At 36.8% G+C, this 13,523-nt stretch overlaps 1 protein-coding gene across 50 annotated transcripts in view; it reads left to right on the forward strand.

Moving 5' to 3' along the window:
- RIMS2 (regulating synaptic membrane exocytosis 2) overlaps window positions 1-13,523 on the forward strand; it is a 485,006-nt gene that overhangs the window by 255,243 nt on the left and 216,240 nt on the right. For all 50 annotated transcript variants that reach the window (XM_040587603.1, XM_040587585.1, XM_040587587.1 and 47 more), the window contains 4 exons: window positions 1,769-1,868; window positions 2,646-2,769; window positions 7,828-7,874; window positions 9,040-9,152. In XM_040587603.1, coding sequence (XP_040443537.1) covers window positions 1,769-1,868; window positions 2,646-2,769; window positions 7,828-7,874; window positions 9,040-9,152 — 384 coding nt within the window. The remainder of the gene's footprint in view (window positions 1-1,768; window positions 1,869-2,645; window positions 2,770-7,827; window positions 7,875-9,039; window positions 9,153-13,523) is intronic.

The raw sequence follows: 13,523 nt of genomic DNA on the forward strand, positions 1-13,523 counted from the left end.
ATTTTCATATTATATAGAATATACATACTGATATCTATAATGTCTTATCATTCTCAGAATTACAATATAGAGACATCTTAGTTACCAAGAGTAATTTTATAGGGTCCAAGCTCAAAAAAATGTATTTTTCTGAAAGACTAGACATGTTTTCACAAGTTTGCTGAGAATGTCTGCTCTGCAAGGTACTAATTGCATCCTTGCTGGGCAAGCCAAACCCTGTCTGCTTGCTTCCGTGTTGAACATTGCACCATGGTATAATTTCTGTTCCCCAAAAGAGGGGAGAAATGTGAAAAATAAATTATCTCTTTTGAAGATCAGGGGGACATCTGGAAATTAATGAGACATTTAAATCCAGAGCAGAGTCTGCCAATAGAAGAGCCTGTTTCTGGGGTTTTTTTTGCCTCTGATTGTCTGTTTTGCTACATTTTAAATACACAAGATGCAAAATTATTTACTATTTATTATATATTATCACAAAGTAATGTGTTTACATCTTTTTCGTGATGCAGTACTCTTTGAACACATTATGAAGCTATTTCCAGCCCATATCTTGATCTCAGTTTTGTGTGATATTATTTGCAGTTCCAGCAATACTAGTACAAGAATACGAATGAATTATACACAGTAAAAGAAAGAAGCCTGTATTTATTTTGTTTCAGGATACTTGTGAGAAATAATTAAGTTTGTTTAATTCTCTGTTCTCTACTGAGTGTGGCACCGACTTTGGGTGTACAGATTAGGTACAGTCATATACTGTAAATATGGATTAAATCAGAGTGGTTACTTATACCAACATGCTTTGCAATTTTTTAATTTATTAATGATTTGATAATTATATTTTAATTAAAAAAATAAAAATTTAATTTTAAAAAAATTATATTTTTAAATCAGTGGAGAAGCCAGTTGAACATCGCTTTTGGTATGTGTGTTACTGTCTTCATGTCAGAAAATGCAAGAGAATAGATTAACAGTGCCATTATGAAGTACTTTTTGTCTGAACTCCTATGTTTAAAATTCTAAAATCTACTATATAGGTGAACTCTCTACTGAGACTCACAAATAGTTTAGATTCAAGAATAACTATTTTTAATCTCAATAAATATCTGAAACTCGGTAGTTATTTCTGACCTGAATTTTCAGATATTTACATTATTGAAAGTAACATAAATAGGATTTAGTATCACAAATTTTAAATCCAAATATGAAGATGGCTAAGAAACCTTAAGAATTTGAAGAATATGCAGTTATAACTGACTCTGATAAGGGAATTGCCTGATTCAAAGATAAATATTAAGGTCAAACCTGTTGAAGTTTCCTGTAGAGAAATCTTCAGCATGAGAAATATTTTCATCTGATGTGCCCAGCCAGAGTAAATTTGATTAACTGAGCTCTTAGTGTGAACATCATGAGTTCTGTTACACTAATGTATCTGTTTTCAGTTAAAAGGTATCGAAGTAAGCAGTTCTATCAGCAATACCTTACATTTTTGGCTCACAATTTATAATACAGTGTCATACTATACACATATTTACTGAAGTTTAAATGCTTTAGCATTTTGCATTGGCACTGTGTTTAAATTACACGAAAGCCAGAGTAAGTACAAATGTAATCTGTCATAGCCAAAATTCTGTGATGTTTTTTTCAAGTGTATCTGTCTTACCTGGGCTACCTGAAGACAAAGGAAATAACTGAATTCTTTCTGTTGCCAGAACATTTAAGTCATTTAAAGTAATTTTCTTTCTATGAAAATACTTCCTCTTTGAAACAGGTAGTAGGAGGAAAGATGACTGAATCGGGTCGACTCTGCGCATTTATCACCAAAGTTAAAAAAGGAAGCTTAGCTGATACAGTGGGGCATCTTAGACCAGGTATGTATCTACTACAGATCTATAAGCTGAGTTGCTTTTCTGAAGGTGATAACAAGTGAGGAGATCTAATTAGATGTGAAAGTATGTTAAATATGTGTGATGAACAACTGCAGAATTCAACCTGACAGTTACTAGATTATTGACGTTACTGCTTTTGTGAAATGTTCAAAATCATATTTTAACATTTTTATTCATGTTTTTATACTCAAAATAATATTCACTGATGTTCTGCCCAGTCGTTTTGTGGTGTATATTTAGAGCAATCCAATCTATTACAAATGTGTGAACAGAACCAGCTTGGCTAAGAAACAGCTTCTATCCCAACATGCAAATCATGGATTGCTAGATTGGAGAATGTACAAGAAATATTATCTATTAACATAACAACTATCTGGACCTTAAATACTAAACTTGTAGAAGTAAATGGATCTTCAAAGTAGTAAGTTAACGAGTTATGCTGTTTTAAAGATCTGCATATTCTAAAGAGCATGTTGGGATTTCTGTAAGCCACAGATGCCAAAACAAGTAAGAGCTGTATCTATCTAATTCAGTAGGGGTCCTACTGATGATACCATTGTTTCACTGAACTTTCTGTATTTGAAACTGTGCTGCAGAAAAGCTTTAATACTCAGAATTTTCCTGTATAAAGGACTCTAAACTTGTTCTACAACCTAGGTTTCACAATTCAGTAAACTGAGAGTAGAATGGCTTAAATTGTCATTGTAAGCCCAGTCCACAGCAGACTTCCTAAGCAAAGTGTTATTATTGAAATTATAGGTGATGAAGTATTAGAATGGAATGGAAGGCTACTACAAGGAGCCACCTTTGAGGAGGTGTATAACATCATTTTAGAATCCAAACCTGAGCCACAAGTGGAGCTTGTTGTTTCAAGACCAATAGGGTAAGTAATTTCCGAAATTTTGGTATTAAACATGATTGAAATGTTGCTAAATTTCACTTTTAAGGCAAAGCATATCAAACAGATTCAGAAACATTTTAAACAGTAAAACTGTATGCAAAAGTCTGTAAACCAAAGAATAGCTAGATTGATAGATTAGGCCAGTAAGTAAAAAAAGCTGGTTTGAAATCCTGTATTCTCTGATGGAGTCCCAGGCAATGTCTAATAATATTGTCAAAAGTAGGTTCCCTTCTGTGGTTGTTTAGCTGGTGATCCAGCCTATACCGGCATTGAAGCTGTGGTTATACTCTTTATTGTTGCAGTTCTTGACTCCTGATTTTGTTTCTTAATTTCAATTTTTATATTATATATATTAAATTATATATTAATATTTGGTCTATGAACTGATGATGAACTCTATTTATTGAGAGTCTGAAATGTAGAATTTTGCACAAAGTACCGTATGCTAATGACATAATCAATATGCTTTGGAAAATCTCGAATAGACATTCTCATCATCTTCATCTATGAAATCTATTAAATTACTGCTTGTTGTCTAATACAGAACATATCTAAAGGTTTAGCTAGTATTATGTAGCGCTTTTTCTTTGGTGCTTTACATTGCTAGTTTACTTAACTTTCAGACCTACTTCTCAATGTCAACTTAATTTTTTCTTGCATAGCAATAGTTGCTTTGTTATAGTAGACTGTGAATACTTCCCCTTCTTCATCTGTTCTTTTTCTTCCAAGTTCCTACAGCCTACAGTCACATCCATCCCTTTTTTACTTCTCCATTGGAAGTTCCATAGCTGATCATACCAGGGCTGTGAAGAGGGGGATGCTTATCACTGAATTTGGATCTGCTTATAGTTGTTAAGAACTTTCTCTTTCTCCCCACAGAACTTATTATGTATATGACACAACTGGACAGGGTGTTAACTAATCTCCTGTAGACTCCCTTTTCCATATGAGGTTGGACCAGGTGGTCTTTCAAGAGCCCCTCCAACCTGAGCTGTTCTATGATTCTATCATTATATATTAATAAGTATATTTATCCCTTTATTTTTTATAAGATACATACAATCATCTGACCTTTATATGAGAAAACATGGGTAACATAACTAAAATTAAGAAGTATTACAAAAAATATGTGGAACCATATAACCTGAGGATGGAATTACAGTGAGGATAAGTTGTTATCAGTTCAGCTATAATAGGAACTTAATGTGTTTGACACTTCAGGAATTTAATGTGTAGAAACAATTTGGTTTGACAATTTTAAACAAACTTGATAATAACAAAAACGATCTTTGCAGTGAGATGAGACGTTATCTCCTACACATATATTGAATTTGTAACCCCTTTAGGGTAAAGGCTGTACCATTTGTCCTATCCTTAAAAACCTTTGCATAACTTGGGAGTTGTAGGTATATTAGTAATGCTAAGGGACAAATTATATTACTAGAAGAATATTCTCTCAGAAAAGGAGGTTTCAAATTAATTCCATACAGGTGTAAGATCTTCCATAGTTAATCTCAGACAGAAGTTTGTAGCAAAAGTTTCAATAAACTGCTCATGTCTTGAAAATATTCAATACTTTTTTCTTTCTGCATTCTCTTCATTGTGCAAGACCTCCTGTACTCTTTCTTGTGCTTTTATATTTACTGTTTGTTGTTTACCTTTCTTATCATCATGTCTTCTGTTACGTTACCATGTGCTCCACTTGTTTTCGCTAAAGCAGCTCATCTGCAATTCCTTAAAGAAAGTGATTTAGGCTCTTAAGATGCCTTCTTCAGCACCACAGTCTGAAGAACTAAGCCAGATCGAGGCTAAAAATGTTGTTCTGTGTATTTGATCCATCATGTCTTTTTGCAGCAGATGTAAAAGAGGGTTTTCACCTCCAAAACTCCAGTTACTAATCTAAATGGGTTTATAACTGAAGTCTTGTTGATGAATACTGTCTGCAAGTTGGTAAGGTTTTAGATACTAGTTAAATGTATGTAATTCTTTGGATTTTGATATTGACAATATAACTTCAGAAGTGCTTTTCCCGAGATTTAAGCTGATGGGAAATACCATATTATCTTCTTAGTTTAGAAGATTTCAGGTCATCATCAAATGAACCATAGAAATTAATACCTTATGCTTGCCCAAGGAAATGTAATGCCATAGGTCTGTGTTTTGCCCCAGAGAATAAAGTTTCAATGTATTTAAAATAATTAAATGTTCACATTTACCAGATGTCAGACCTGATAATTATTTAAATTAGAATAATAGATGCCCACTTGAAGGATTGCACTTTTGCACGGAGGTATATCCTATTACTTATAGAGTGTCATGATGGTCTCATGATAACACACCAACTCATGCCAGAAAATTTCAAATAGTTACTACTTATTAACTTAGCTGAGAAAGAGAACCTGTTGTCACATTCCGATATCTGAATACAAAAACAGATTCCAGTAAACACGATTGTTAGTTCTTCTTAATTTTATTATGGACTGATTGCTGTGAAAACTGAAGATGACAGGCAAAGTTAATAAAGGAAGATTAAATGAAAAGGTCCCTTAGAAAAAAAAAAATCATACCATTTTGGCATGCAATTTATCCCTTTTTCCATCTTAAAATAAAAATTGAAGGCCATGTTGCTATTCTCTGTTAGATGTCTGTCTCTTATACACAAGAACTTATCTATTTTCTGCTTTCTACATCTCAGAAATAGTTTTTTTAAAATGCATGTTATTTTCATAGTTACTACTGTTTTGAATTTTGAAGAAATAATGAATTGTGTTTTATTAATTGCTCTATAAAATTTGCTTGCAGTGGAACATGTCTTAAAATATAAATAGATGCCTATAACTACTTCTTCTCCTGCATTTGTTTCATCTTAGTGAGAGTTCCTTGTAAGATTTACCATTCACACTACCATGAAATACTGGGATCTGTATAATTTAGGAGCATCAATGGTAGTGTTCAAAGCTTTCAGATTTATTGTTTCAGCTATCTATAGAAAACTCATATTCCATCTGTTCACAATAATACATGTTTTCAAAGTTTTCTTCTCAAATTCATACAATAGAAATGAGTTTGATTTTTTTTTGAAATTACAAGTTAGGCTCAGGAGTATATTTCAGAGTAAAGTAATAGGTGAGTATTGGATCCCTTTATAGATCCTACATATATCAAATATGTAAACTTAAATATTAACTTCTTCAATAGCCCTTGTAAGTTTCTGACAAGTTTTGCTTACTAACAACAGGGACAGTGATTTTTCCTTGTCTGCAGTGGGCACTTAGAGCAGTTGGGCGCCTTCTGATTCATTTGAATTATTGAGTACTATGGATCAAGTCACTTGGAAAGATTCCTCAATCTGTTTAGTAAAGTAGTCTTTCTAGCGAGTCTTGAAAAATGTTTAGAAAAAGAATACCAAAAAGGAATTAGAGACGTTTTATTTACATATATAGTACAGATTCTTTTTTTTTTTTTCATTGTATCAGACATTTTTAGCTTTCGCTGAAAGCATTTTTAACTTCTTCCTTTTCATATACCTTTGCAGTGGGTTGACCTTGGCTGGCCACCAAATGCCCACCTAGCCACTCTCCCACTTCTCCTCCTCAGCAGGACAAAAGGAGGAAATAAGAAAAGCCCATGGGTCAAGATAAGAGTGGGGACATCACTCAGCCATGAGTGATCATAGACAAATACTTTGTCTGTATTTGTCTCAATATGTCATTTGAGCATCATGGCCAAAAAAAGCTCGACTTGGGGATGATTAATTTAATTTATTAGGAATCAATAAGGGAACAGGATATTGAGAAATAAAAACAAAACTAAACTCACCTTCCCCTCACCTCCCTTCTTAGGTTCAAATTCACTTCTTTCGTTTCTGGCTCTTCTACCTCCCCCCTCCGCCAAGCATTGCAGGGGCATGGGGAATTGGGGTTGCTGTCATCCCCCCTCTCCCTTCTTCTCTGACCTTGGTTTCTGCAGGGATGTTTCTCTCATGATTTTTTTTCTTCACTCTTCTCTCTCACAGCTGCTGCACAGCTTTTTTTTTTTTTTGCCCTTTCTTAAATACATTATCACAGAGCCACCACCCTCTTGGCTGATGGGCTCAGCTGTGCCCTGCAGTGGGTCTGTTTGGAGTTGACTGGAATCAGCTGGGATTGTCTGTGCCTGGCACGGGGCAGCTCCATCCCCTCCTTACAGAAGCCCCCCACCCCCACCCTGTAGCCCCCACTGTCAGCGCCTGGGCACTGACACCCTGTGCAACCTTGAAGAAACCAACTGCACTGAAACACACATCATGATTTTAAATATTGCTCTTACTGTGACTCAGAGCTGAAGGTCTTCATCTTGCTTGGTTTTGCTCAACTACCTCCAAAATTATTCATTAGCATATTGATAGTTTTTATTAGCATACAGTAATGTTTGCCCCTCATAGGAAGAATATGTTCCTCTGGGGGCTGGGTGGGCGTAATGAGGTACTTAGTCATTACAACTGAGTGCTTTAAAATTACGTGGCTGTATACACAATTTAATACAAGTGTTGCAAAATCTCATGTATATGCAAGTATGTGATTTTGCCAAAAGAACTTGCACATTTTACTTGGTCATAGAAAAGATAAGATTGTCCAAATCTGGGATCAAGGATAGTGCAGGCCATATTAGGGCTGGAAGTCTTGTACATTTGAGTGAGAGTCCAATACATTTAGTTAGTGCATAATGTCATCATAAAGTCTACCGCTCACAGTTGTAGTCTACCATTAACTCTGAGATTGTTCTTTTTTTATTATTATTTATTTACTGGATTATTTCATCTATGACTGTGCAGCCTCTCTCCTGCATCCACCAAACCACTTGTTCTGTAGGCTTCAATTTGCCACTGAAATTATTTACACTGGATACAAGATACATTTTCCCGATGGCTGAAGACAGCCAGCAGATCATACGTCTTTTGTGAGGCGTTCCATGATGGCTTGAGAAGTGTTATAGTATAACTGAAATTTGAATATGTTTGTTAGATAAAGGATCAGCCTGTCTTAATTTTCCTGATTTCAGGGACATACCCAGAATACCTGACAGCACACATGCACAGCTGGAGTCCAGTAAGTTTCAATTGTGGGGTAGGAAAATCTTCTCTCTCTTTTATGTAAGCACAAATAGATTGAAAAATGTCACCTATAGTCAGTATAGCTCTTGTCTCTTTGTCCGTATTTGTCTCAATATGTCATTTTACTGTATTATCTATCTACCTTTGTTTAATAATAAACTATCAAAAGTCAGGATATTTTAATTTGGGCTTGACATTTGGTTATAGGCTTAGGCTATTTTTGATTGAAAAGAAAAACATGGTTCTAACTAATATACAAGAACATTAATAGTAATTTTTAATTTCCTGTTTTGTTGTCTTGCATTTCAGTTGAACGTTCTAAACTAATAATGGGGATAAAATGTTCTTTATTTACAACCTGAGAGATAGCCTCTTTGAAACTGGAATACTTCTACTTTATTAGAACCATTCAGCACTCCTTAAATTGGCTAAGCCAGTATTTCACACGGGGAAAAATAACTTGTTCTTTGGCTTAGATCTGATAAGATGAGTTGCAGCCTGGAGTTATTTTTTATCATTGTTTTAGAACTCTTTTATAATAGAAGCCATGAATAAATTCAGTGGAATAAACTTGATTATAATAATACGAAAAAAATGCTCCAATAATTTTTCACTGATCAGCCAAGTCTTAAAATAAAATCCATTTTATGTTTTGTGCGATGTGGATTGTCTTTTGTATTTATAAAATGACTTTACTTTTACTCTATGTTTTATATGTCAAAACTTGTCCTTTGACAGTTTGCAGACCTTGTAGATTTGAGACAAAATGCACAAAACCCATGAAATGCATCTTGATGTTTTGTAAAAAAATAGTTAAAAATTAATCTGATTGTACAAGATAATAAATCAGAAAACTGTATTCCTCTGACCACAGTAAAGTATTTACTGTTTAGGAATTATGGGCCTTCAACTTACTGACATAATTACAGTCAGAAATATCTGAATAAACTATTTTTCATTCTATAAATAAAAGGTTTTGATTGCATCTGGGCACCAAAAGATTGTGTATGATTATTTGGTAATTTTGAATAGATGAAAACATTATATTTATGACAACTTTATTATATATTTGGTTATATTTCTACATTTTTTATTTAAAGACTGTTGTAAAAAATGCGTATGTGCCACCATTTATAAAATATTTTTATTTATAATTACAGGTTCTAGTTCATTTGAATCTCAAAAAATGGACCGACCTTCTATTTCAGTGACTTCTCCTATGAGTCCTGGCATGTTAAGGGATGTTCCACAGTTCTTGTCTGGACAACTTTCAGTATGTAAACATTTTATTGATACTTATATGCCTTTTGCAGCATAAACTCTCACTGCAGAGTGCAAGCTATCCATAACAGATTTCCTGTTAAACTAGCTAAATTTTTGATAATGCTATATATCTCAGTGTAGGCAGGGCCATAGTTTCATAAGGACATTCCATTTTATTTTTGGAAATTTTATGTATGTTGAGGTTTTATATATATATATGTATATTTACCTAGTAAGCTAAACCAATAGAGTAAAATTTTCTGAGACATCTAATCTTGTCCTCCAGTTATGTTTGTGCTGTTGGGTGTATACAATTTTACACTTTTTCAACTGTAACAGTTACCTGTACAGTTGGTAGATTTTATTACCTGTGGGCTTGGACATTAATATCGCTTATTACTTATGCATTAGCTTTCACATATTCCTTTCCCCTGATATCCCTCTGATTGCTCACTAATGTATTCTTTGTACCAATGTTACTTTTGTTCTTCACTTACATTGAGAGCAAAGTTCATTACATGAATGTTTTCTTTAAAAGGGCAATTTTTCGTACCAAACTGAAGAACCTGAGTTTTGTACACCTTTCTGTGTCATTTACAATTCCAAAGTGTGATTTTTCAAAAGTGCTCAGTTGTGGCCTGGTACAGGTTGAAAAGGAAGGGAAAATAGAATGAAAGCAGTGCAAAATTGGTGTTTAAACAAGTTTGCAAATGTCAGATTCATATTTCTTCCAAGTTGTTTCTGTTAAGATAATGAGTACACCATAAAAATACGCATAAAACCTAAGCAGACTGTTTATAGGTCTCACAGAAATGTTTTATGGTATCGACAGAGGAGTGGAAGACATATTTTTGTCTGTTCAGCAGTCATGTTGAAATGCATGAGATATTATTTGTTTTGCTCATCAGACCAGCCATCTACAATACATAATTTTAATTTTCTGTAACTGTTGTACATAACTACTTTGAAAAACTTAATCATCTGGATAAATGGAAAACTAGAAATATTGACTGTAGAGTGCAGAATGCTTTGCACAAAATACAGTGTCAGGGGAATATGAACATGAACTTTCAAAATACACAGACGGGGGTTTCTATAAACCAATTTAATTTAACAAGACGGCAAAAATTGTTGATAGTGGAAACGGGGGAAAGAAATCTCTTTTGGCTAAGTCATAAAAGATTAGGCTGACAAAAAGTTTTGATTCCTAGCTCCCAGCATGAAATTCAAGATCCAGAGTTAGTTGCTCAGATGTCCAACGCACAGACACTGCAGAATGATAGTCAAAATAGAAACCACACAGAACTGACTTCCTCACTTTCTCAGTTTCAAAAACAAAATCTTCAGGAATTTAAGATTAGTATCTTTATTAGTAAAGTCAGTAAGCCCGTTGATTTTGTGGTTTGATGGGATATTACAGTTTGGGGTACATGAGAATGGCATCAGGAGATCTAGAGATATATTCTGATTTACTGACAATAACAGAATTTACAGTGTGCTGTATCTCAGAATGGCATATAAATTCAGTGTTAAGTAAAGAAGATACCATTCCTATTTTTAAATATTTTTGCCTGTTTCAAGATACAAATGCCTTTATTAATAATTTTATAGCATTTATTTCCATTTAAGGAAACCAAATAATATTAGGAGACTAAGAACTTTCCTAAATTTGTGCTTTTTGTACTCCCTTATGTACTGTTTGCAGTTATATACAATACTCCCTACTACACAGTATCCTTGTTTCCCTCAGAATGCAGCTGGTATCTGAGAACACACAGCTCCAGTTAACTGACACTGGAGTCAGAAATGTTCAGTAACTCAATGTAGATGCCTAACAGTAGTAGACAGTTTGAAAATTCGGAAACTTCTCTTACCTCACCAGCTAAAGAAAAATTGGAATTAGTGGTGTTTCATGTTAGTCATATTAATAGCACAACCCAGCTCCTGCTGCTGTTGGCTCAAGGCTTTGGGAGGGTAGTACCAAGCCTTTTGCTTTGCAAGGAAGGCTGGCTGTCACAGTGTCTGAAGATGGTGTGGAACAATAGCAATGTGGCACCTAACTGGGAACATTGAAATGTGTAGACTAAAATGTATTTTTAGAAAAAGATGACCTGAAGAGAACTGAAAAGAATTGATTCCTTAGGTCAGGAGTTAGCAGGGCTCATTGAGAGAACTTTAAATTAGATTCGAAGAGGGTAGGGAATAAACCCAAGCTTGTTAGAGATGAACCTGCGAGTGGCATGGCAGTCAGTGTTTGAGGTGAGATCCATAGTACAACTGAAGTGCATCTATGCCAACATCTGAAGTATGGACAACAAACAGAAGGAGCTGGAAGCCATCATGCAGCAGGAAGACTACAACATAGTGCCATCATGGAAACATGGTGGGATAACTCGCATGATTGGAGCGCTGCAACGGATGGCTACAAACTCTTCAGGAGAGATAGACAAGGAAGCAGAGGCAGTGGAGTAGCTCTGTATGTCAGGGAGAGTTTTGACTGCCAGGATCTTAATGATGGTGACAATAGGGTTTAGTGTTCATGGGTAAGAATCAGAGGGAGGGCCAACAAGGCAGATATCCTTGGGGAGTCTTTTGTAGACCACCCAAACAGGGTGAAGAGGCAGATGAAACATTCTACAATCAGCTGGAAGAAGTTGTTGCGATTGCTAGCCCTTGTTCTCAAGGGGAAATTCAATTTACTGGATGTCTGTTGGAAATACAACACATCGGAAAGGAAACAGTCTAGGAGGTTCCTGGTGCATGTGGAAGATACTTGCCTGACACAGCTGGTCAGGGAGCCAGCCAGGGGAGATGCCCCACTGGACCTGCTGTTTAGAAAGAGGGAAGGACTGATGGGTGGTGTGGTGGTCGGGGGACATCTTGGGCATACCAATCACAAGATTAATAGTTTTCAATTCTCAGAGAAGTAAGGAGGGGGGTCAGCAGAACTGCTGCCTTGGAATTCTGAAGTACAGACTTTGGCCTGTTTAAGAGCCTGGTTGACAGAGTCCCTTGGGAGGTAGTTCTGAAGAGCCAAGGGGTCTATGAAGGCTGGATATTTTTCAAGGAGGTAATCCTGAAGGCACAGGAGCAGGCTGATCCCATGTGCCCAAAGACGAGCCAGCAGAGAAGACAACAGGTCTGGCTGAACAGAGAGCTTTGGCTGGAACTCAGGGAAAAAAGGAGACTTGACTTTTGAAAGCAGGGGCAGGCAGCTCAGGAGGGACTGCAAGGAAGTCTTAAGGTTATGCAGGGTGAAGATTAGAGAGGCAAAACCCCAGCTAGAACTCAGGCTGGCCACTGCCACAAAAGATAACAAAAAATGTTTATACAAATACATTAGAAACAAAAGGACGGCCAAGGAGAATTTGCATCCTTTATTGGTTGCAGCGGGGGAAACGTTGCCATGAAGGATGAGGAAAAGGCTGAGGTACTTAATGCCATCTTTGCCTCAGTCTTTAATAGCAAGACCAGTTGTTCTCTGCGTACCTAGCCCCCTGAACTGGAAGACGAACTGGGATCAGAAGGAAACTCCCATAATCCAAGGGGAAAGGGTCAGCAACCTGCTGATTCACTTGGACACACGCAAGTCTGTGGGCCAGATGGGATCCTCCCAAGGGTACTGAGGGAGCTGGCAGAGGAGCTCGTCAAGCTGCTCTCCATTATTTATCAACAGTCCTGGCTAACCAGGGAGGTCCCAGAAGACTGGTGGTTAGCCAGTGTGGCACCCATCTACAAGAAGGGCAGGAAGGAGGGTCTGGGGAACTAGAGGCCTGTCAGCCTGACCTCGGTGCCCAGGAAGGTTGTGGAGCAGATCATCATAAGAGCCATCATGTGTCACATACAGGACAACCAGGAGATCAGGCCCAGGCGGCATGGGTTTGTGAAAGGCAGGTCCTGCTTGACAAACCCGTTCTCCTTCTGTGACAAGGTGACCTGTTTAGTGGATGAAGGAAAGGCTGCTGACATTGTCTACCTAGACTTCAGTAAAAGCCTTTGACACCGTCTCCCACAGCACTGTCATGGAGAAACTGGCTGCTCATGGCTTCGATGGATATACTATTCCATGACTAGAAAAATGGCTGGCTGGCTGAGCCCAAAGAATGGTGGTGAATGGAGTTACATCCAGCTGGTGGTTGGTCACAAGTGCTGTTCCCCAGGGCTCAGTGCTGGGGCCAGTTCTGTTCAATATCTTCATCAATGATCTCTAGAAGGGGATTGAGTGCACCCTCAGTAAGTTTGTAGACAGCACCAAGTGAGGGGGAGTGTTTATCTGCTGGAGGGCAGGAAGGCTCTGGGTGCTGGGTCCTGCACGTGGGTCATAACAACCCCCCACAACGCTACAGGCTTGGGGAAGAGCGGCTGGAAAGCTGCATGGCAG

The sequence above is a fragment of the Falco naumanni genome, chromosome 3 (genome assembly GCF_017639655.2).
Source record: "Falco naumanni isolate bFalNau1 chromosome 3, bFalNau1.pat, whole genome shotgun sequence".
NCBI lineage: Eukaryota > Metazoa > Chordata > Aves > Falconiformes > Falconidae > Falco > Falco naumanni.